This window comes from Myodes glareolus, chromosome 9 (assembly GCF_982192425.1).
Source record: "Myodes glareolus chromosome 9, mMyoGla1.1, whole genome shotgun sequence".
NCBI lineage: Eukaryota > Metazoa > Chordata > Mammalia > Rodentia > Cricetidae > Myodes > Myodes glareolus.
In genome coordinates, this window is record NC_142034.1 from 62,516,872 (window position 1) to 62,542,398 (window position 25,527).

A 25,527-nucleotide genomic window follows, 5' to 3' on the forward strand; every position below is an offset into this window, starting at 1 on the left:
AAGAAGACATTGGATCCTCTGGAACTGGTGTTGCGGGCCTTTGTCAGCTGCTATGTGGGTGCTGGGAACCGAACCAACTCTTTTGGAAGAGCAGCTAGTGCCCTTAACACCTAAGTCATCTCTGCAGCCCCTGGTAGTTCTTTCTATGTGTGATTTTGTGAGACGTCTCCACGTTGATTTTCGTGGCAACTGCATCCAGTTTGTACTCCCAGTAGCAGTGAATAGTGTTTCTACTCCACAGCCTTGACAGTAATTGTCGTTACTCGTTTTCCATTCCATTCTGACTAGGGTGAGATTGAATCTCAAAGTTTTTTATGGTGGGGGATTTTTTGTTTGGTTGGTTTTTTTGAGACACAGTCTCAAGGGATTAAAGATGTACCTCACCACACCTAGTTGAAAGTAGTTATTTATGTTTCCCTGATCGCTCAAGGTGTCAAACACTAAAATATTTGTTGCCCATCTTATGACTTTTTTTGAGAACTGTCCATTCAGTCGGTTCTTTAGCCTGCTGTTTGATTGGCAGTTTGGGGGTTTGTGTTTTGGGGATTTTGGTTGTTTTTTGTTTGTTTGTTTGGATTTTTTGGTATTTATTTTGTGCATTTCTTTATATTCTAGATAACACCTCCCCTGATATGTCATGTAGCTGGCAAAGATTTTCTCCTATCCTGTGCATTGTCTGTTCATTCCACAGCCTAAGTATTTTCTATGTGTTTGTACATTCTTACATAGCTCTCATTGTGTGTGTCAGGCTTCTGTGCCTACGAGTGTATATGATGATAGGAGGTACAGATCACAGAAATTTGTGCAAACAAAGGAATGAACCTTCCCCGGGTCACTGTTTCTTACACTTATTATGGAATATATTTTCCAAGTAGCTTTGCAAAGAAGGCAAAAGCAAAACATGGCTTTAAAAAAAATGTGAATTCCAGAAACCTCAGCCGTGTTAGCTAATGACATCACTGCTGTGACAACCTCTGACAAGAGCAACTTAAGAAGGAAGGTTTATCTGACTCCCAGGCTGAGATGCAGCCATCTCAGCACAGAAGGTAAAATAGCAGGACCTTGATGCAGCGCCTCACACTTTGTTTGCAATCAGGAAGGAAAGCAGTGAGTGAGTGCTGGACTCCTTATGCAGCCGCAGACACCAGCCCAGGGAATGGTGTCACCTACACTTAGTGAGTCTTCTTGCCTCTGTGTAATCAAAATAACCCTCACAAACATGCCAGAGGCTTATCTCCTAGGTGATTGCAAATCCTATCAGGTTGACAGTATTAGCCACTGGACCCTACAAAATGATGACCCAGTGACCTGGTCTTGGTATTACTATTGGGTTTTGTCGTCCCCGCTAAGGAAACTTCCTGGAGATGCCATCTGCTGCGACAGCACTTCCATAAGCACTTCTTTGTTAGGATTCCAGGTTTAGTACGTGTGCTGCCAGAGCGAGCACTGCTTCTTTGTTATGGCTAAGGGCATATTTTTATGTTTGCGTATGTGTGTGCGTATATGTACATATGTGTAGGCTTCTAGAGGCCAAAAGAGGACCTCAGCCTCTGAAACTGGAGTTACAGGTGGTTATGAGTCTCCTGGCGTGTGCTGGGGACCAAACTTACATCCTCTGCAAGAGTTACTTGCTGAGCCATCTCTCCACCCACTACCTCTGTACTTGAAATGGAAGTGAAAATCATTCATCTTGTATTACTAAAATTAGGAGCAGTAGAGGTGCCAGGTTTTCAAGTGTTTGCCCAGTCATTGTTATAGTATTATGGTACTGCTGATATTAACGAATCAATCCCACACCAGTTATGTTTTAAGGGGTTATTTATTTGGCGGGGGGGGGGGGTAAAACTTACATACACCATAAACCGTCAGGAAGGGAGCCTAGTCGCTGGAGCAGGAGCCGGGAGCAGCAGCCGAGACCGAGCACCGGAACCAAGAGCCGGAACCAAGAGGGCCTATTCCGGATATGTTTCTCTTTTTAAAAGAGAAATATACCACGCCCCAGTGGGCTGGTATTTCAGCAGCTATTGGCTGACGGAGCGGAAGTCGCTCCCCGCTGCACTGTGGGCTCGTATTTCAGCGACTATTGATTGAGGCAGCGGAAGTTACTCCCACAACATGCTGATGTGTTTAACCTGTTTACGTTTGAAGGTCTAACTCATCTTATCACTATGGATTTACACCAGAAGGAAATCCAGGGCTTCTTCAATATTCCAGTGGATAACTTAAGAGCCTCCCCCTTCCTGTTACAGTATATTCAAGAGGAGGTAAGCTAGATCTAATTGTCTATACTTTTTTTTCCACTCAATACCCCCCCCAATTTTTATATGTATGGCTGTTTTGCTTTCATGTATGTATGTCCATCATGTATATGCCTGGTGCCCATCAAGGCCAGAGGAGGGCATCAGATCCCCTAGAGATGGAGTTACAGATGGTATGAGCCACCATGTGCCATGTGGTGCTGGTGCTGGGAATTGACCCCACGTCCTAGAAGATCAACCAGTACTCTTTACTGCTGAACCTTTTCTTTCTTTTTTTTTTTTTGGTCCTGAGACAAAGTTTCTCTGTGTAACAGCCCTAGCTCTTGTAGACCAGGCTGGTCTTAAACTCAGTGATCCACCTGCCTCTGCCTCCTAAGTGCTGGGATTAAAGGCGTGCACCACCATCACCTGACTTGCTGAGCCATTTCTTGTTCACCCCATCCTCCTTATATTTATTGACTTGTGAGTTCCATGTGGCTGACTTTTTCATCCAGTTTCATATTTTGCACATTTTGCTGGCCTTTCCCCCGTCCTGCGTCTCATTTCATCAGTTCCCTTTTGTTAATTTCTGAAGGAAAACTCTGTCTCTTTAAAATAGTATCTGTTTTTTTCTTGACCTGACCCTTTGTTGAATCACACAGGGGCAGATTCTATCCCTTGATCTTGCCCAAATGCTTTCAGAATTTGTTTAATCTTATAAATATATGTAATCTGTTAATTCAGAAGCCTTTTACATTTTTGGTTTATGGTACTCTGGTGTTTGGCTTTTAGGAGCTGTTGTTAGCACATAAGGTGTTTCACTGTAGCGGTGTTTCTCTGTAGCAGCTCTTCCAGAGAGCTTCATTCTTGATGTTACATTTGAATGCAACACTTTGAATAATTCTGAAGTATATATATTTTCTGGTTGATGGTCCAGGTCTTCCTCTTGAGTCTATTTTAGAGTCCTTTTGTTTTGCTAGTGGTTTGTTTGGTTGGCTAGTCTATCTCTCTGGCAGAGTTTGATGTTGTTCGATGGCAAATAAAGGCATAATATCAGTGACTTCCTTGTTTGCTGTGATAAGATCTGACAGAGCAGCTGAAGATGGAAGGGTTTATGTTCACTCACAGAGTTAGAGCACCGTCTCATGGTGAGGAGTCACTGTAACAGGAGCCTGGGGCACTGTCACAGCATCCTTCAGGAAGCAGAGCTTGCTTTCTCCTATTGAGTCCAGGACCTAGTCCATCAGTGCCACCTATATTCAGGGTGACTCTTCCCTCCATAGTCAGTCCTTCCTGAAAACACGCTTGTAGGGCTTTGGATGGTACAACCACCTGTGTTAAGGTTCACAGTGTTGAGTTAGAGAGATGGCTTAGCTGTTAAGAGAACTGGATGCTCTACCAGAGAACCAGTTCGCAACATCCACAAGGTGACTCACAACAGTACCTCCGGTTCGAGGAATCTGGTTCTTTTCTGGCCTCTGCAGTACTGGGCATAACCATGGTACATAGACAAACATATAGGAAAAAAACAACTGCCATGTTATTTTGAGGAAACAGCAATGGGAATGGTCTTCAGTGGAACAATGGCACTTAATGAGTTGGTTATGTTTAAAGACTATAGTTTGAAAATACTGCCAAGATGAAGTCAGAAACAGCAAAATGGTTTCGCTCTGTGTATACAGACACAATGACATCTTCCCTAATCATCATTAGCATTAAGTACTTAGTTTTTCAACAGTTAAAAGGTTCCCAAAGTGGCTGATTATTTGTTTGCTTTTTGGTTTGTTTGTTTTTTTGGAGACAAATCTTACTATGTAGACCAGGCTATTCTCAACACACAGAGGTCTTTCTGCCTCTGCCCACTGAATGCTGGCATTAAAGGTGCTGCCCACTTGTCTGTTGCTTGCATTGTTTGTTTGTTTGGAGGGACTTTTATCGTATTTTTTTTAAGTAGCACTAGGTTGACTGTCCTTTCACAAATGACTTTCCTTAGCATGAAGTAACTATGACTACATTGTGTTTGTCACCTGTTTAAACCACAGTATTTTGGGATATGACATGAATTTGGATTCAGGTTCAGTGAATGTCATCCTTGTACTGTGAAATTACGTTCAATGTGGGATTCGTGAAAATACTTTATTTATTGAGACAGGTTCACACCATGCAGCTCTTAAAACCCAGCCTTCTGGATAATTTGGATCATAGACCCACACTACCACACCTGACTTGCTTCTGTTAGTTGTTTTGTTTTGTTGTAGGGTGTGGGTGTGAAGTATGCATTGTTGTGGGTGCACATGTATGTGGAAGCCAGAGGTCAGTGTTCAGTATCTTCCTCAGTTCACCTTGTTTTGTGAGGGCCTCTCACTGAATATGGAGTTCATTGATTAGCTAGATTGGCTGGCCAGTGTGCTTTAGAGATCTGCCTACTCCCCTACTCCCAGCACTGGGGTTACAACACAGGCTGCCATACCCAGCTTTTATGTGGGTGCTGGGGAGCCAAGTTTGCTTCATCACACTTGTACAGCAGTCAGCTTACTGACTGAGCAACCTCTGTTAACTTTTGAAGAGCACATTTGTACTATGGTACTAGGTTTTTATATATAGGTAAATTTATATTGAGAACATTTTTATCGGGAGATTTTACTTTGAACTTTTCTTTTGGTGAAACTTCTAAGTGACCAAATGACAATTTTGAGTCTGCTAGAATGTTCATGTTTGTTGGTTGTTGGAATAGTCTCTTTGAGACAAGGTAGTAATCCCTGGCTCTTGTCTGCCACAGATCCCAGATTATAGGAACGCAGTCATCGTGGCCAAGTCTCCAGCCTCAGCCAAGAGGTATGTAGGACTGCATGGCCTCTCTTGCTGTGTCTTTAGGATGTCTCCATTGAATCCCATTGTCCAGGTCAGGCTGCAGTGGTTCCCCTAATCCCCCTTATTTTTCTTCCATTGGTTAATTTAGTATTATCCTGCCATCTACCTGTTACCTAGATATTTTAGTATCTGCCAGTCATATTTCCTAACCAAAGTCTTGCCATCTGAGGAATATTGACCTAGTGCATCAACTCTTAGTCTCCAGATCTGTCATTAAAGTCCTGCTTCAGGGATTTGGTAAGATGTCTCAGAAGGTAAAGTCATTTGCTGCCAAGCCTGATGCTTAACCTGAGTTCAGTCCCTGGGACCCACATGGTACAAAGAGAAAATCAATTCCCATTAATTGTTCTGTGACCTCCATACATCGCTAACCCATTTTAAATAAACAAGTGTTTTTGTTTGTTTGTTTTGAGGGGGGGTTGTTTTTGTTTTTCTGAGAGAAGATTTCTCTGTGTAACAGCCTTAGCTGTCCCTGGACCACACAGAGATCCACCTGCCTCTGCTTCCCAAGTACCAAGATTAAAGGCGTGCACCACCATGCCTGGCAATAAATGTAATTATTAAAAATCCGACTTAACCTATTTTGTTTACTGCCTCATCGTCAAAGAACTCAGTGACTTATTAGCAGATTTGCATCCAGCTGACAAGCCACATGTTTGTGTGTGCAGAAAACTGACATTTGCAAATGGAAGCACTCTAAGGCAGCTCAGAGTCTTTAGCGCAAGCTAGGTTTTGCCAAGGGTATGGTAGCTTGATGATAAACTACTGCAGACTGGTTTTGGTTGAAAGGTTTTTCACATACCAATCACTATGCCTTTCTAGAAAAACCACTGCGCTAGGGAGGGAAAGCACAAAATCACACAGGATTCAAACTCTGTAAAAATAAAAATTATTTTCCAAGAAGAAAAAGAAAAAAACTAAAATCATTTTCCAGTCAAATGCCTTGGTTCACTGGATTTCTAGGGGAAAAAATAATATATATATATACTGTATTATCCTAATACAGTATAATAAATAATGTAGTCCTTTTACTAAAAAAGACAAACAAGGTAGTGTGAAGGAACCAGGGACTATCATTAGTATGGAAGGACGATATATTTTTTCCATGTAACTAATTTATGCACATCCACTTGTGACAGGATCTCACTATGTAGACCAGGCTGGCCTCAAACTCAGAGATCCTTCTGACTCTGCCTCTAAGTGCTAGGACTAAAGACATACTACCACACCCAGCTCTCCACCTATGTTTTTTTTAAAGATTTATTTTATTTTAATGTATATGATTGTTTTGTCTGCATGTGTGTGTGTCCACCACCACATATATGTCTGATGTCCCTGAAGGCCAGAAGAGGCATCAGATTCCGGAACTGTAGTTATAGCTGATTTTGAACTTCAGTGTGTGCTGGCAACTGAAGCTGGATCCTTTGTGAGGGCAGCAAGTTCTCTTTATTGCTGAGTCATCTCTCCAGCCCTGCTCCTATGACCTTTAAATCATCTCTAAATTATATAATTCCTAGGGCAAAGTAATAAATAGGTCTTTTTTACTAAAATTAGGCAAGAAACAAATTATCTCCATATTCAGTACAGAAATAAGTGGTTTTCTGATGCTTTCAGTATCTGGTAAGGTTGAATCTGCGATGCAAACCCTAAGAGCCTGGAAGGACTGGAGGCTTTTCACAGTTCATAGCTTTTATAGTGCATTTACAGTAATGACAAATGCCACCTGTCACTCTTCAAGACTTTGGTACCATAGAAAATCACCCTGTGGCCATTAAGAAATCAAGCCATCCTTCTCCTCAGACTGCTCCGAGCAGATTCGGTTGTCTGTGTGGGTTTGCCGTCACAAGGAAATGATCTATGGCATGCTTTCTTCACCCAGCACCATGTCCTGGAGGTTCTTCTGTGTATGTTGTGTGGTGCTTATGACAGCTGGGACAGTGACTACCAGCTGACGTGATGTCAGACAGCTTTTTAATTTATTATTGCTGCTGTTATTTTGGTGTTGGGAATGGAACTCAGCATCAGACAGGTCAGAAAGTGCTCTGCCATTGAGCCACACCCTAACCCCCAATACCAAATCATAAATATTGGGGTATTCGGTAATTCCTAATAAAAGATTCTCCCTCTGTGACTCAGCTCTTTTCTCTGAGCTCAGACAGATGTACACATATAGATCACCTTTTATGTTTAAGTGTCTGGCACAGGTTCTTCATATTTCCCTTAGAAATGTGAATTCACTTCTCGATAAGACCAAGCCAACAGGTGACTGACTTAGGTGTCACAGGACAATTAAGGTACGTGTGTTACTGTGATATCACACTTTCCACTGAAAGAGGCATTATGTCTCTCTAAAAATGTACCTTGACAGTGACTGAACCTGAGTCTAGGTGTCTAGCCTTGTAGCAGCACTTCGTTCAACTGTACCAGGGAGGTTCTGCCTCCCCTCCCCACCCCCGGGGAATTGTTTCCTAGCCTGGCTCCTGATGTCATCTAAGTGTTATCCCTGTGACTGAGATGGTCTCTCCCTCCCCCTTGTTTCCCTCTAGTTATTGTGAGCTTGTGGATAAAGGTTGTTTTTAATTGTTATTGGTGCTGGGAAAGCAAGACTAGAATTGCTGGGTCCTATGTAATTGGGGTCTCTGCTTGAGTTCCTGTCTTGGCTTCCCTCAGTGTGGACTGTGATCAGGAGGTTGATTTAGGCCATAGTCTGTCACCAGACTAGGACAGTGACAGACATGGGAGAGTGAGTAAATGGAAGCCGAAGTGGCTGTGCTGACACTGACAGCCGGGGAGACGAACACTCCCAGGAGTAAGGACGGTCTTTCATGATGAGAAAGGGTTATTCCTTTTTTTTTTTCCTACAATGTGTTTCCTGGGATGGTTCCCACTCATCTTGTGTCATGTGTTTGCAGTGCTGCTTCCATCAGCCACGCTTTTTCGCCTGTGGGCTGACAGTACAGTGAGGCAGCTGTGGGGATTTTATATTTTATAGCATCCTGGGCATTTCACATCCATAAAGTAGGAACTGGGGCTCTGCAGCCAGTGCTTTTTCTGTTTCCTCTCCTCTTCTGGAGAGCCTGCTCTCACCGAAAGGTCATCACCCTCAAAAGGAGGAAAGGTCACTTCTTCAGGAGGCTGTGATAAATTGCAGTCATTGTGAGCTAAGTAGCAGGGTTTCTTTCAAAATACAGTAACTATAAGGAGAAGTGGGTGTGTCCTCAGGGATGGTCGGCAGTCTTACCCTCCCTGTCAGCCACCAGCAGAACACAGCAGCATCAGGAAGACTGCTGAGCCCAGGTCAGCTAGGGACTCCACCAGGAGACAACAGAATGGACATTTTGAGCTGTAAAGAAGGTCTGAGTTTAAAATTATTAAAGTTGGAACTGGAGAGATAGATGGCTCAGCAGTTAAAAGCACTGGCTGTTCTTCTAGAGGACCTGATTTTTATTCACAGTAGAAGCTCACAAAAATCTCTGCTGGCCTCTTTGAGCACCAAACACACTTGTGCACATGCATACTTATAGACAAAACACTCACACATGTAAAATTAAATAAATATATATACATATAGTTTTAAAAAATGCAGAAGAGGTGGCTAAGAATTACCTCAAATTCCAGTTCCAGGGAATCTGACACCCTCTTCTGGCCTCCGTAGGCACTGCATACACATGACATATCAAAACAATTTTTTGTTAATGACTAAAGTCATACAAACTATCTTTTTTTTTTTTTTGACAAGGTCTTTTCTGTAGCTCACACTGGCCTTGAATTTAAAGCATTACTCCTGCTTTAGTCTCCATAGCTGGGATTGCGCCCATGAACCACCACACCCAGTGAGGTCCAGATTTTAATGGTGGATTCTGTGACACATTTATGGGAGAGTGAATGCTAACTTTATAAACATTTCCAGAAAAATGGTCAGTGATCAGTAGATGCTTTCACCTAATTCTGAGACTTCATTGCTGATAGCTGATTTAAGTGAACCAAGAGGGAAAGTTCTAAAACACCATGGTAGCAAACTGAATTAACAGTGTACAAAAGATGAACACATCATGCCCTTTGAGTTGGCTCAGGAGCCTGAGGTTGATATGGCAGCTATGAAAGGTCTGTGAATGTCATGTTAAAAGAACAAAAAAAGAGAAGCCACATAATTATCTCAGACTCAAAGATTTGACAATCCAGCTTAAGCAAACTAAGAATAGAAGGGAACTTTTTCTTCATGTAAAGATCTGTAAAAAACCTTAGAGTTGACATCTCAATGTTGAAAACTGATGCTGCCCCCCAGTTCTAGAACAAGACAGAAGTGTCTGTTCTTTCATTTGTATTCAGATGGTACTGAGGTTTTGGGTTGTGCAGGTAAACAATCAAAATGTGTGTGGATGCAGTGATGACTTCTTCACTTACATAGGAAATCTGATGGACTTTGGAAAACGATATCAGGACTAACAGTCACTTTAGTAAATTTGCAAAAGGTCCGTATATATGCTGGGTGCATGCCTTTAATCTCAGCACTTGGGAGGCAGAGGTAGGAGGATCACTTTGAATTTCAGGACAGCCTGCTCTACATAGTGAGACTCTGTCCAAACCCAGCAGCCATATCAAGTAACTCACAACCAGGTACAGAGGATAGTTCCCGGGATCCAAAACCCTCTTCTGCCCTCCACAGGCAACTACACTCGTGTGCATATACCCACAACAGACACATCTGTACATATAATTAAAAGTGAAATAGGCAGTAGTAGCATGCACACCTTTAATCCCAGCACTTGGGAGGCAGAGGAAGGTAGATCTCTAAGTTTAAGGCTACCCTAGTTACAGAATGAGTTCCAGGACAGGCTCCAAAACTAAACAGAAACCCTGTCTCAGAACCCCTCCCCGCCCCCCAAAAAAAGTAAAATAAAAATCCTTAATAAAAAATTTTAAATGAGAAATGGAACTCACTCAATTTCCTATGGATAAGTAAATACTTAAGCAGCAATACACAGATCTCTCAGAGGTTGTAAAGTTGTGTGCTTGGAGTATGTAGTTTCTTGTGTTCTCATTGTACCTTCATAAAGCTTTAAAAAATTAATATGTAGTGCTTTAAAGACTGTTTAATGGACTTTGTTTTATATGATTGATTCTCAGAGAAGTCTGGCAGATAGTATTAGCAATTGCAAGAAAGGAAACTTGAGGCTTCAAGGCAGTTCCTTAACACTTAGCTTCTCATTTACTGATGAAAACAGCTCATTTGTAGGTTCTACGCTCAGTCTTCCTGAGTCTTAAGTGGTTATTCTCTTTTGTTTTGTTTGTTTGATTGGTTAGTTTTAGTTTGGGGTTTTTGTTTTTCCAGACACAGTTTCTCTATGTAGCCCTGACTGTCCTTGAACTCGCTCTGTAGACCAAGCTGGCCCTGAACTCAGGGATCTACCAGCCTCTTCCTCCCAAGTGCTGTAATTAAAGGTGTGTACCACAACCTGGCAGTCATTTTCTTTTGTAATTACTCCTTTGGGAGAGACATTTTGCTTATGTCCTTAAGTGTCTTGCCCAGACCTTAACAGGCCGAGGTCCTGTGTGGTTTTTCATCTGCTGTTCTTTGCAGGGCACAATCTTTTGCAGAGCGTCTGCGACTGGGAATTGCAGTGATCCACGGAGAAGCACAGGATGCTGAGTCTGACTTGGTGGATGGCCGGCACTCCCCACCCATGGTCAGGAGTGTAGCTGCCATCCACCCCAGCCTGGAGATCCCAAGTAAGTGTCCACAAGTACTTTTTTGTCACTTTTCTCTGAGCTGCTTGAATTTGTAGAGTGGATATTTTAATATAAATTCTCTTCTTAAAATTATTACTAGTTATTTACTATTTATTTTTGGTTTTTATGTGTATGCCATATGTGTGCAAATACAGAAAGTGACATCAGATGCCTTAGAGCTGGAGTCACAGGATATTCTGAGCACCTTGGTGCTAGGAACCAAACTCAGGTCCTTTGGAAGAATAGCCAGTGCTCTTAACCACAGAGCCACTTCTGCAGCCCACGAATTCTCTTTGGTGTGTGTGTTCACATGCACACTCATGTCTATTTGCAGTTACACATGCACATGGAAGCCAGAGATCCATGTTAGGTATTTTTCTCAGTGCTTTCCATCTTTTTGTTTGTTTTTTGACAAGGTCTCTCACTGGCCTGGAGTCACCTATTGTCTAGACTGGTTAGGCAGCAAACCCCAGGGGCCCCTTGTCTTACCCTCTCCACCCTGGGAATTACAAGTACACACCATTACATCCAGATCTATTTGTTTTTAATGTAGGTGCTGGGGACCCAAACTCAGTCCTCATGCAAGTGCTTTACTTCCTGAACCATCTTCCTAGTCCCTCTCTTAACTTTTTGAGTTGGCAAAAACTGATAATACCCTTTCTGGTTGAATTATGGTACCTGTTAACCTCCCACATTTAGGAAAGACTAGGAAAATGTTCTGCAGTTTAGACTTGGGCTGTACCTCAGGAGCTGCATGTATCTGTCTTTTCAGTGCATGCTGGCACAGGCAGGAGGCTTCTTTATGCACAAAACTGTTCAGTATTATATCAAATGCAAATTGTAACAGCCCAACTTCTAAATTACTGCAGTAGCTTGTAGCCATCAGAGCACAATATTTCACTTTTTAGCCTCTAAACCCATGTCCATCTCACTTGCAAAATGTATCATGTATCATTCCAGCCAATAGCCCTAAAAATTCATTCCAATTAAGCCTTTTTTGTTTTTCCAGACAGGGTTTCTCTGTGTAGCTTTGGAGCCTATCCTGGAACTAGCTCTGTAGACCAGACTGACCTTGAACTCACAGACAACCACCTGCCTCTGCCTCCCAAGTGCTGGGATTAAAGGTGTGTGCTACCACTGCCCGACTCCAATTAAGTCTTGACTTGGTTCTAGTAACAACTCAAAAGTCCCAAGTCTTACATAAATATCATCTTATACAGAAATGGGTGAAACTCAGAGTGTCGTTCTGAAGGAGTTTTTTCTCTAGCTTTAATCTACCCTCCTTTTCCTGTTGATTAAGTATATGCTTCCAGAATACAAAGTGGAATAGACACCGAGTCACAACACCAATGTTATGGTTTAAGTAAAAAACGCTGCAGGTCCTCAAGTGGCAGCAATGGGCAGCAGACCATGAGACCAAGGAGGGCCACAAAGGCAGCCGGGTCCCAGGCAAGGAGCCATGCGGTGGGTGAGAGACTGAGATGGATAGGCACACCATGCAGAGTGAGATTGGATATTTATTTAGTGGGTTATAGAGGGGAAAATGAAAGGGGAGAAGGGGAAGAGCAGAGAGAGGCAGAGGAAAAGAGAAACAGAGGAGATGGGGAGAAGGGAGAGAGACAGAAGTGCCTTGGTGGTCGGGGTAGGTGGGAGTGGGCAGGGCTTGTCTCTTAAAGGGACAGGACAGACCATTACGCTGGGGACCATCTTTTAAGATCTAAGAGGAGAATGGCACTGCTCAGAGATGTCCTCATGACTTAACATTTGTGTCTTCTGGAGAGCTGGTGCAGGGAGGGAGCCTGACCAGAATGGAGGAGCAAAGCCAGGAGGCCCACGGTCCTGGCATGCTACTGTGTCACATAGTAGATATCTGCTATCTGGTAGAAATTTAGGCTGTGCCTGTCATTTTTGTGTCTGCCACTGTTGTGTGCATTCATGGCTGAATGAATTTCTCTGTGGACATCAGGTTTCCTTTCTTTTGGCTGTATACCTAGGAACTGCTTGCCAACCTGTTGATCATGTTTAACTCTTTGAAAAACTACCTGTTTTGCACTGTAGATGTACTGTTGCATCACTTCTTAAAAAAACCACGAAACTCACATATCTTTTTATGCATGAATATTTTGCCTGTGTATGCATGGCAGGCCTGTTAACCCCAGAGTCCAGAAGAGGGCATCAGACTCCCTGGAACTAGAGTTAGCAGATGATTGTGAACTGCCATGTAGATGCTAGGAACAAAACCCAGGTCTTCTTGAAGACAGCAAAAGATATTAACTGCAGGCACCAGCTGTTCAATTCTGTATCAGCAATACATGAGGGCTCCAATCTCTCCAAAATTAAAATTTCTTAAAAATCCAGCCATTCTGTGGGTGTGAATGGCATTTTGCTGTGGTTGTGTTTCTCCAGTGACTAGTAATGTCAGGTGGTGTTTGTGTCAGGCTGTGTGTATCTGCTGCTTTAGAGAAATATCTATTCACAATTTTTAATTGGTTGTTTGGCTTTTGTTATCAAGTTGAATGATACCAGACTCTCACCAGAGAGACAGTGTTTAAATGCTGTCTCATCCTGGGAGTTCTTTTTTCTGTCTTGATAAGTGTCCTTTGGTGTACAAAAAGTTTAATTTAATGAAGTCCAGTTTATATTTTCAATTGTTGTTTGGTATTTGATGCAATGTCAAAGAATCTTGTTTTCTTTCATTTCTTGAAGCCACATTTTAGTTTTCAGATGTTCTTAGTTCCTTGGTTAAGGTTATCCCCATATGTTTTATTGCTTGACTACTTATACATGCAAGATTGCTTTTTCTCCCTTATTTGTGTGTGTGTGATGTGCATATGTATATTGCTTCCCCTTTATTTTGTAGATATATGTGATATTGTGTATGTTGTGTATTGTTTCCCTCCCCTTTATTTTGTAAATACATGTGATAAGTGTATATATAAGAGAGAGAGAGAGTGTGTGTGTGTGTGCGTGTGTGTGTGTGTGTGTGTGTGCATGTTTCTGTATTCATGTAGAGGCCAAAGGTTAACATTCAAAGTCTTCCTCATTTGCTCTCCATATTATGTGTTAAGTTGGGGTATCTCTCACTTGAACCAGAGCTTACCAGTACATATAGTCTAGCCAGCTAGCTTGGTCCAGGGAATCCCTGTCTTTACCTTCAATTGCTGGCTGATGGGCTGCCATACCCACTTAATGTTTATCTGGGTTCTAGGGACCTGAATTCCAGTTCTCATGTTTGCCACTTATACAGCAAGTATTTTAACTGCTGAGCCATATCCACAGCCTGGGGTTTGTAATTCACCTTTGGAGTAGTCACTGCTTACCATCAGAAGAAGAAATACCAGGCTCTCTGCGTGGATTTATCCCTTTTATTGTCACTTTGATAAAATACATGACAGAAGCAACTTAAGGGTGGGAAGGTTTGGTTTTGGTTTCCAATGTCAGAGAGTTCGTTGTATCAGTGTAGGGAATACATGGTGTGGTGAGTCTTAATCAGTGACATAAGGTAGTGACAGTTGGCGACAGTTCGCGTAGCTGCAGCCTGGGAAGCAGAAAGTACTAGACCGTAATCAGGGTTGGGTATAGCCCTTAGAGGTTTGTTCCTGCTAACCTATTTCTGTCAGCCAGGCCTCATTTTCCAAATGTTCCACCAGCTTCAATGTGCCACAACTAGGGACCAGTCATTCAAACCACAAGTCTATGAGGGACAATTGAGATTTGAACAGGAACCCTGCTGATGGCAGTGTCCTGTGCTCACTTGGGCTGTGCTTCAGGATTTCTTGGGGTGTTCTGTAACAGAGGCGCACCATCTGTTAGAGGTGTTTCAGGACTCCCCTCTGATCCGGATGCCTTTTGTTCTTTCCTTGGCTCACATACCCTACGTAATCCTGGGCAGCAGTGGTGCATGGGATGTCCTTGACTTGTTCCTTTTTTAGGCAGTATTATTGGGCTTTATGCTACCTGGGAATTTTATAGTCCACCATCAATTGAGGGAGTTCCTTTCCCTCCTAAGTATTGGGAACTTTTCATAAAACATTAATTTGCTTTTGATTTTTGAGACAAGATTTCTCTGTGTAGCCCTGACTGTCCTAGAACTCTTATCTGTAGACCAGGCTGGCTTCAAATTCAGAGATGAACCTGCCTCTGCTTCCTGAGTACTGGGATTGAAGGCATGCACCACCATGACCTGTGACATTAACTACTTAAAACCTTTTAAGTCTTTGTTCTACCTTTGAGCATAGGCACTGAGGTATGTGTTTCATTCTAACCAGTGCTGATTCCTAAAGAAAAGCCCCCAATCACAGTTGTTGGTGACGTCGGAGGAAGGATTGCCATCATTGTGGTATGTAGTTCTCTTATTGTCACTCTGCTGTCTTACTTGTAATTGTGTGCATGAAGACCATGGGGTGGTGTGGCCAGGTAAGTATCATGTTGGTTGCTGCTTTGTGCTCTATGTTAATTTTGGCCCCAAACAGAAAAATGGTAATAGTTTAAGGAAAAACACAGGAGCCGGGCAGTGGTGGTGTACACCTTTAATCCCAACACTCAGAAAGCAAAGGCAAGAGGATCTCTATGAGGCCAGCCTGGTCTACAGAGCAAGTCCCAGGATGAACAGAGCTACACAGGGAAACCTTATGTTGGAAAACCGAGAGAGAGAGAGAGAGAGAGAGAGAGAGAGAGAGAGAGAGAGAGAATAAACAGTCTGTATGGTTACCTGAATATGGCACAGCTGTTTATTTCCATAATTTGAGAGTTGTTATTTTTATGGTTAAAGTAAGGGACCAAATTGATTAAAGTTTTAAACACAGATTGGCAGTAAGGGTTGTAGTTCATTAAGGCCTTGGTTTTGGTACCTAACCTAAAACTCACACATCATTTTATATGCACATAGTAAATGGTAGACTGAAGAATGGATCAGACACCTGCAGCTCACTGCTCCCTGAATAGAGAGCATGGGACCAGGGGCCACAAGCATTTCTAGGCTTTTCCTGGTCTCTTCTCTCCCCAGAGAGAGCCTCCCATTCATGACATTACTGAACTTTACAGTATGCCAAGAGTACTGTTTCTAAAGGTGAAAGACCTGAACATTGGGGCTGGAGAGGCCGCTCAGTGGTTAGTACATTTGCTCTTCCTACAGAGGATCCAGGTTCATTTCCCAGCACCCACATGGCAGCTTACAGTTGTCTGTAACTCTAGTTCCAGGGGATCCAAAACACACAGGCAAAACACTCATACACATTAAAAAAAAAAATGAAGGCTTGCGTGTTCCTATAGTGTGTGTGTTCCCATGATGACTTGGTCCATGCTGTGGCTGACCACCTAGTTAGTGGTACTTCAGTCTTCGCCACTGAATGGTGTGCCATGTTACAACACAGCGGATGCATCTATTCTCTGCATTGGACAGCTTTCTTATTTCCTTATGTTTATCTGTGAGTATATGTATGTAGACATATGTGCATGTGAAGGTTAAAGAACAGTTTGTGGGAGTCACTTATCCCCTGTCACCATATGGGGCTCAAGGATCATACTTGGTGTCAGACTCATTTGCAGTTGAGTCACCTGCTGACCCATCTCACTGGTTCCAAGACAGTTTTTTCTAATTCCCAATGACATTGCTTTGAGCATCCTTGCATCCGTTTCCTGGTGCGTCATCCAAGAACTTTTAGTGGGGATGACTGGAATCACTGGGTTTGAAAGTGCTGTAACAGGCTCCCACTCTGCATCATGGGTGCCTTGTACTTTTTCCTGTTGTTTGGTGGTTTTGCTTGTACCCTTTTCAGGTACATGTCCCACGTCATCCCACAGTTGTTTCGTGAACACAAAGGTAGTGGTGGAAGGTGCAGATCGAGCATGGCAGCTGTCATAGCAGATCTGTGTTTCTTTTTCCTCTAGTACTAAGGATTGAACCTATGGCTCTGTTTGTGCTAGACAAATGTCTCCTGTTGAACTATATCCCCAGCCCTGTATTCTGAAGCAGAGTTGCTTAGGCTGGCCTTGAACTAGTTCTTCATTTTAGTCAGGACTCCGACTCATAGTCTTCTTGCCTCAGCCTTTCTAGAAGCTGGGATTACAAGTTTGTACTTTAAGCCTCAACTCAGCTGTGCTTTTAAAAAACAAACAAGGACCAGCCGAGGTAGCTCAGCAGGTAAAGCCTGATGGCCTGAGTCCAATCCCTCGAGCACATGCAGTTGTTGAAAGGCAGAACTGATGGCCATAGGTTGTCCTCCAGCTTCCACATGCATGCCATGGCATGTGTACACATACGTTCACGCATGCTCACATGCACACTATCAATAAATGGTTCAAAGTGCTTACCTCATGACATGAGCACCTGAACTTGAATTCCCAGAGCCCTCATAAAGCCAGGTCGTACATCTTTAACCTCAGTGCTTCTGTGGGGAGTTGCAGACAAAGACAGAATTCCCTCCCAGAAGCTCCTGAGTCAACATATGTACCAGCAAATAGAGACCCTGTCTCAGACAAAGTGTAAAGTGGGTAACAGCAGTACCTGAGGCTTGCACAAGTCCTCTGACTTGCACAGAGGCTGCCTGCATTCAAAAACATAGAACATATTCACATATGCACAAACCCCAAATTTAAAAACCAGCATTTTATTTTGAGGTAATTATAGGTTTACAAAAAGAATGAAAACCTTGAGAGAGGTCCTGCAGACTCTTGACCATGCTTCCTCTATATGGTGGCTAGTTTCTATGTCCTCTTAACACAGACTAGAGTCATTTTGGAAGAGGAAACCTGAGCTGAGAAAATGCCCCTACTACACTGGTCTGTGTGCAAGCCTGTGGTGTATTTTCTTAATTTGTGATTGATGGGGGCCGATTGTGGGTAGTTCCATCCCTGAGTTGGTGGTCCTAGGTTCTATAAAAAAGCAGGCTGAGCAAACCAGTAAGCACAGTAAGCAGCACCCCTCCGTGGCCTCTGCACCAGCTCCGGCCTCCAGGTTCCTGCCTGAGTCCCTTGCTGATGGACTATGTTGTGAAACTGTAAGCTGAAATACACCCTTTTCTCCCCAAGTTGCTTTGGTCGTGGTGTCTATCACAGCAGTAGACACCCTCGCTAAGACTCTCCATCTTGCTCAACTGTGGTTGAGTAATGTGCATGCTACGGCATGCACTCCACACAGTATATACACAAATACAGGAACAAATCCACAAAAAAATGAAATACAAAAGAACTGTCAAGCTAGCTGACATCCATTATACTCTTAAAAATGTTTTTTCTAAAGACAGATCTTTCTACATAGTCCTGACTGTCCTGAAACTCACTCTGTAGACCAGACTGTTTAATCTCTGACCTCTACATATGTGATATGGTACTCATGCACCCATACATATATACAGATAAGTAAATATAATTGAGAAGTTTTTCAGAGAAATTGCTTAGCTGGGCACACTGGTGTGGGCTTGTATGTACTCCCAGCTAAGGTGGGAGAATCACTTGAGCCCAGGCCTTCGGAACACCCTGAACAACATAAGACCAAAAGTCAGACAAACCCACCATGTCATGTTTTCCCATACAGGGAGTAAGAAAGTATGAGAAAGTGCTTGGGGAAGCCTTTAAAGTAAGTAGTTCCATTACTCAGAGTTGAAAGCATCCAAAAAAAAGCTTTCCTGTGTATTTCAAAGTCGTCCCACAGACCTCCCCACCTCCCAAGGCCTTGAGTGTGCCAGGAGCTTTCTGGCAAGTAGCAGGTGCTGTGTGGGAGGTGACTTGTGTGAGAGGCCTAGGAGGGCTGTGGGGGTGCAGGCGCAGGAACATGCCACCATTCTGTCGAGACTGTCGTAGGTGCCCTGGCTCTTCTTTCTTCCTGCTTGTCCGGCCTGTCTTTACAGGTGTTGATGTGCCTTTTGCTCTGTCTTTGATTTGACAGGATGACATCATTGATGACGTGGACAGCTTTCTTGCTGCAGCAGAGACCCTGAAGGAAAGAGGCGCATATAAGATCTTTGTGATGGCAACTCACGGCCTGTTATCCTCTGATGCCCCCCGGCTGATTGAAGAGTCTGCCATTGATGAGGTAGTAGTGCTGCATCACTGGGCTGCCTTGGTACTGACTGCTTGAATCCTTAACAGAGTAGAACAAGTACAAGCTCATTTTCATTAAGAAGAGAAGATGCAAACCAATAGGGTAGCTTGTGACTTTAATCTCAGCATTGGAGAGGCCGAGACAGGAGGCTTGCCGTGAGTTCTATGTCAGTTTGAGCTACAGAATGAGATCATGTCTCAAAAACAAAAAAACAAACCCTTAAAAATGGGGGTGGAGTGGGGGAGTGGATGAAAAGTTGATTGTGTTTGCATTTTATTTACTGTGGCGCTTTCCCATTTGAATGAGGTATGACCTGATTCAGTTATGACTTACAGTGGTGTTTAGAATGCTCCAGTTGTATGCTGGGCATGCAACTGACTTAAGAAGAAACATCCCCTGTGAGCTCTTACTGCACACGACCTCTTAGTTAACATTGCCTTATTTCTCTGTGGATTTGCCCATGTGCCCATTTCACACTGTGGTCGTCTGTGACTGGACGTAGTGTTTTCAAGATGTAGTAAGTCTCCATGCCTGAAAAATGCTCTGCAGTGGGCTGAGCTACATGCTATCTCTTCCTAAGTTATTGGAAGCTTGGGTTGTTTGCATCTTTTAAAATTAATTTGTATCTGTTTTGTGTGTGTCGTGTGTGTGAATGTGGGTGCTCATGTAGTCAGAGGACAGCTTTCAGGAGTCAGGTCTCCCCACAGTTGGGAAGGAGAGCAACTCCAGCCCCACAGCAGTGAACAGGAGTTCCAGTTTCTCCACATTTTTCCCAACATTTGTCGGCGTCATATGGACTGAGTCTGCACTGATAGGAATGAGGTCATCAGATCTTGAAGCTTGAGCAGCTTTGCCCTAATGGAAGCAGGAGCTGTGGGAAAGAGCAGGTCCTGGACCCGGTAAACCTCAGAAGCTGTGGGGGACGACAGGCCCCCCCCAGCAGGGTGAACCTCAGATGAAGCCGTGACATTGGCTGGATTTGCTCTGTTTTCCAAGTTTGGCTTTGTTCTGTTCTGTTGCAGTACTGGGGCTGAACCCAGACCTTCATACACCAAGCATACACTCTGCCATGAGTCACACCCCAGCCCTGAAGCCGCTTGGCGTCTGATGCTCTTGTTTCTTGTGACTCACAGGTGGTGGTCACTAACACCATCCCACATGAAATCCAGAAGCTCCAGTGCCCCAAGATCAAAACCGTGGACATCAGCATGATCCTCTCAGAAGCCATCCGCCGCATTCACAACGGAGAGTCTATGTCCTACCTGTTCAGAAACATAGGCTTAGATGACTGAACATTGCTCCCATGGCAGAACTCCCACTGGTCACGTGGGAAGGCCAGCGTGCATGCTGGGAGGGCCCTTGCCTGGCCAGGCACTCTTTCCCTCCCCACATTCTCCTGAGTGACTCCTGTGATGGGACAAGGACCAACTTTGTAATGTCAGTTTAGGTTTTTGTGAGTTTGGGGGTAATTTTTATAACAGAAAGACCTCCTCTGAAATAAAATAAGTTAAAACCTGATCATTTTTAGTGTAACCAAAAAAGATAACACTTGATGAGGTTTTTAAGCTCAGCCTTTTTTTAAAGTTGCTTGATCCAAGTATTCAAAAAAGTTAAATAAAATGACCTGCTGTCTACTATCTATAGTCAAAAAGCTACTGTTGGTTCCAGTGACAGTTTTAGAAATGCTTTTATAATGGGCATATAGCGTATGTGGCTATTTATTCTCTGCAACAAAGCAAAAATAAAACCTCATGTTTGTTTAAGCCTCTGTATATAGACAGTCAGTTTTCTGTATCTGGAATAGACAGCCACTGAAGACCCGAGTCACTCACTCATCTCTTCAGCTTCTGAGCTGTGCTCATAGCTCAGTGTCTGATGATGCAGTCCTGGGTCTTACAGGTCCTCAAAAGCCTGCAATTCTTGACACAGAGCGGGGCTCACGGCTTCATCAATGTGACTCTGTTTTCTTTTTTTTCCTTTTTTTTTTCTTTTTTTACATAATGTGGATATTTTAGGACTCTGTTTTCTTTAGAGTCCAGCCAATCCTCAGACCAAGATGTAGAATATTATTTTAAGGTGTGTTACTTTTATTGATGCTCTGGAACATTTGTTTAATGATGCAAAGATGTGTTTGATTAAATAAAATTCACCTGCTGACAGGAAGTAGTAGGGAGGAGCCAGGTGGAAGGGAAGAGGGGCGAGAAGCACCAGGGCTTTTAGACAGACAGGCGAGAAGGTGAGGCTATGAGCTACTTGCAGAATTTCCTCAGGCTGCTGCCCTCATGGCCTAACCACTGCTGTTAGCCACGGAGTTGTAGTTTATGGTTCAGACAGCTGTGGATTAAAAGACAGCAACAAGTTTTTTTGTTTTTTGTTTTAAAAAAGAAAAAGGGAGAACAATTGAAACCTGATGTGGGGCACCAAAATGTTGTGTGATGTTTTACTCTTGGCTTTTTGGGGGGCCAGCTCCCAAATAAATCACACACGGAGGCTAATATTAGGAATGCCTGAACATGGCTGGGCTTGTTTCTTGCCCACTGTTCTTAAATTATCCCAACTACTTTTTGTCTCTGGGCTTTTTCCTTTTTTTCTGTATCTCATTCTTTCACTCTTACTCCATGTCTGGACCCTGACATACTCCCCCACTTATTCCCTTGTTGCTCCTCCTCTTCCTTGTTTTTCCTATTTATTCTCTGCTTTCCAACCCTGCCTCTCCTTGCTCCTGCCCCACTATTGGCCATTCAGCTCTTTATTAGACCATCAAGTGTTTTAGACAGGCAAAGAATCACAGCTTCACATCATTAAACAAATGTTACACAGCATAAACAAAAGTAACACACCTTAAAATAATACTCCCCAACACAAGATGCAGTAACTCATGCTGGGTGAGAGGCTCTATGGGTGGGGCTTGTCCGTGTCAAGGATTTAGGATTGACTCTTAAGAGTTTCAAGTTGAGTTTTTTTTTTTAAGATTTATTTTTATTTTTTTATGTATGAGTGTTTTACTGCATGTGTGTGTGTGTGCACGACATATGTGCCTAGTATAGAGATCCGGAGAGGGCATTGGATCTCCTGGAACTGGAGTTAGCAGGGGTTTGTGAGCGGCCACCATGTGAGCGCTGTCACCAGCCCTGGAGTTTATAATACTGTCCATCCTCATTACTCCAGAGTGTTGTTGCCCATCCCATTTTACTAAGGAAAAACAGGCATCCCGTCCTGAGTTTTAAAACCCAGTTTGAAAACAATGCCCTTTGCCTTTGTGATCCGGGAAGGAAGGAGTCCCAGTCTCAGATAGGTAGGCTTGGGGCCTGTCTCCCTGACAGCTGCTGGAAGGGCTTTGGGAACACCGTGTCACCACATGAGAGAACTGGCGTGTGGTCGGGAGCTCAGTCCTGCCCTGTGCTAAAGAAGCTTCAGCTGTGAATGTCCCTCTGTTCTGTGGCTTTTCTCCTGCTCCTTTGTAGACAGCAGTGGAGGAAGTAAGTGGCATTTCACTGTGAACAAGGGCAGCACTTTCTAGTGCTCTTGGGTGTCTAGGTCCCTGCTGGCACTTTGGCCTTCACCCTTGTCTAATAAGGGAGGATGGGTCACTGTGGATGCTGCTTGAGGGGAGTGTGCTTTCCAGCACTTCCAATGGGACACTGTGGCCAGTGCAGCAGCTTCCTGGGTTGCTGTGGCCAGTGCGGCACCAAGCCTGTGGTCCTCTAGGTGCCATCAGCGAGGCAGTCATATTTACAGAAGAGAAGCAAGTAAAGGACGACGAGTAACGGAATCAGTTGCTTCTGGGTAGAGAACTCAAGACATCACGTGTGCCCCGGGGCAGCATAAGGCTGAGGTGGGAGGACCCACAGCTTACACTCTGGTGTGAACCCAGAGCATGAAGAAGCTATCCCAGAGGAGTCAGAACAGGGAGGGTATGCAGGTGTCCATGCTCAGGCACATGTGAAGCCCAGTGCTTACTGCTACTAGAGTAGACAGGTCCTGGAGGGGCCTGTTTTCATGGTTAGAAAGGGCCTTGGTGCTGAGGGCCACAGGAGTGCCAGGAAGGGAGGACACATCTAGATCAAGCCTCACCCCACTTCGCTTCTCAGCAAACCTGCAACAGGTTTGCAATTTCAGAGTTTCCCAGACTTGCTCAGCCAGAGACACCCTAAGCATACTGTAGTCAGAGATGATGTGCACTTGAATCCTAATTCCATAACAAAAAAGACTAGGCTGGGTGTGGTGACACAGGCTTGTAATTGAGGCACCCAAGAGTTTGAGGCTGGAGTGTTGAGAGTTAAAGGCAAGACCTGAGATCCTGACTTGTGGAGGATGGTCTGGGAGTTGGGGGTTAGTAGTTTCTAATTTATACTGACCGTAATGCCATCTCTTGACAAATGTATTTGCAGCATCAAGAACACAAGATGTTACTGAGTACCATGGGCAGAGAGAAAACGCCAGTTCAGCCACCACTGTGCAGGAGTGGTCACCATTTGGCTCTCAGTTTCTTCTTTGCTCCAAGTCCCCACCTCCATGCCCACTAGTCAGGCTAGTGGGAGGGTAGGGCCCATAAAGAATCTTGAGAATGCCTCCATGGGTGGAAAGTAGCTCTCCACTTGGCTGCTGAGGCCAGGAAACAACATAGGTATGTTGACTTCTCACTGGCTTGGCCCTCCATTTGCTCAGAGTGATCAATCTCAGTGAAGAGTTCGATGTTAATCCAGGTCCCATCACCATAAGATCCAGAAAGGCCCCTTGGAGCCTCTCCCATTCTCAGGAGTTCTGACATTCTCTCTGCTCACACATCTGAATTTACCACACGCTTGGGTGGCTTTGGTGACCAATCCATCACTTTTGTTTTTTGAGACAGGGTTTCTCTGTGTTCTCTAGTTCCACTGTCCTGGAACTAACTCTTGTAGTCTAGGCTGGCCTCAAACTCAGAGAGATCTGTCTCTGCCTCCCAAGTGCTGGAATTAAAGGCATACCCAACTTCTAATCCATTACTCTTAAAGAGCCCCACTGAGACTGCTGTGGGGTGCACTGGGCAGATCCACTCCTGTTGTGAGCTACAATTTTTTGTCTCCAAAATGGCTTCCAAGCACACCACCTTCTCGGCCCATGGCCCGACCTGCTTGCTGGTGGCCTCAGTGGAGGCTGCAGTCTCATTCTAGGGTACATATCTGTCAGTGGTGTCAGTCTGTCCAGGCCCAGGTGGTGGTGCCCTGCGCTTCCCCTCTGCCCTGGCTGGACCCTGTAGAACCCACCTGGAGCTCTACAGCTGTGAAGAAAGGTGGCCCGTGGGGAGGGCCTGCTGTTTTGACTTAACCCACTGAGCCATCTCTCTTGGCCCTGGTCCTTGCTGGCTAACCTGCTCCATCTCAGCCTGGGGATTTTTGACCTGTGGTTTTCTAGTTGATTCACTCTGTCTTCTCTGGCATGCTGCCTCTTGGTTCCTTCCAATGCTGGGCTTTCTCCCTTCATAAAGATAGGACAGTGACTTCCTAGTAGATTCTTCTCACATCACAGCTCCAGGCCCAAGTCTGACCAGGAAAAAGCCTCTGGCCGGATTTCTCCCTGCTCTGCCCTTTCCTAGACCCTGGCTGACTGCTGTTGCTCCTGTTTCACACTGAGGAACCTGACAGCTCACTGTAGCTCTTCTCAGTGTGAACAAATGCACTCCAGGTGGTTCATAAATGGAACCCAGTATGGAAGTACCTCCCAGGTTCTACGTGAGTTCCTAGTTCGACCCCCCCTAGACTCTAGGGCCTAGAGGGTCTCCCTTTCTGCCAGCCCTTTCACCCCCAGCCACCCCTATCCCCCTAATGGCGGTTAAGGATTCCTCTCTGTAGGAGGAGGCAGTGGTTTAGCCCCCCCTTAGGCTCGTGGTAGCTGGAAACTAGTCAGTGACAAAGAGAACACTCCCCTTGAATGGACAAGCAACTCTCCATCTGGATTAAGGAAGCATAAGGCAGGTGGTTTTCTTGGTGGATCCACTATGTGTTTAAAGATGACCAGTCCTGGGCCAGCAAGATGGCCCAGTGGGTACAGGTGCTTGCTGCCAAAGCTGAGTTTGATCCCTGGCCCCCACGTGACAGAACAAACTTCCACAAATTGTCCTCTAACCTCTGCATTTTGAAATGGCCTCAGTCTCCATCCAATTCTCACCATGAGATCTGTAAAATACCAATGGCTCTAAATGTTAATTATCCAACACTCAAGGTCCCCAAGATAAGTACACCACAGATGTGCCTGCTTTGACCACACATGCCGGAGAGCTTGGAGTGTACCCAGCAGTCCTTCCTGGCCTTGCTGTTTGCTCGTCTGCCTTGATCTGAATCTGAACTTTGTTGAGCAGCCAACTGCCGACTTAGCCTTTGTATAGTAATTCGTATTTATACTTAAATGTTCAAAGAAAAGTTGCTAACTTCTGTGATAAGTGTAATAGAAATTACTGACCTTATTGCCTGTCACCATATGCTAGACGCTAACCTTATCACACTCCCTGTCTGAGGTACAGGGAAGCTGGCGCAGAGGGGTGAAGGGCTTTGACATCAGCTTTAACCCAGCACCAGCAGGGCCTGCATATGCGTGAAAACGGTCTTGAAGCTACTGTGGTCAGAGCAGGGTGCTGGCAACCCCAGCAACTTAGGCTGTGCCCCCACCTGC

The 25,527-nt window shown here is 44.3% G+C and overlaps 1 protein-coding gene across 9 annotated transcripts in view; it reads left to right on the forward strand.

Moving 5' to 3' along the window:
- The window catches only part of Prpsap2 (phosphoribosyl pyrophosphate synthetase associated protein 2), a 35,380-nt gene extending 14,738 nt beyond the window's left edge, over positions 1-20,642 (forward strand). For all 9 annotated transcript variants that reach the window (XM_085695049.2, XM_085695053.2, XM_085695051.2 and 6 more), the window contains 6 exons: positions 2,149-2,264; positions 5,017-5,072; positions 10,690-10,838; positions 15,107-15,177; positions 18,724-18,870; positions 20,013-20,642. In XM_085695049.2, coding sequence (XP_085551175.1) covers positions 2,149-2,264; positions 5,017-5,072; positions 10,690-10,838; positions 15,107-15,177; positions 18,724-18,870; positions 20,013-20,171 — 698 coding nt within the window. In that variant the 3' untranslated portion in view covers positions 20,172-20,642. The remainder of the gene's footprint in view (positions 1-2,148; positions 2,265-5,016; positions 5,073-10,689; positions 10,839-15,106; positions 15,178-18,723; positions 18,871-20,012) is intronic.
- The last annotated feature ends 4,885 nt before the right edge of the window (positions 20,643-25,527 follow it).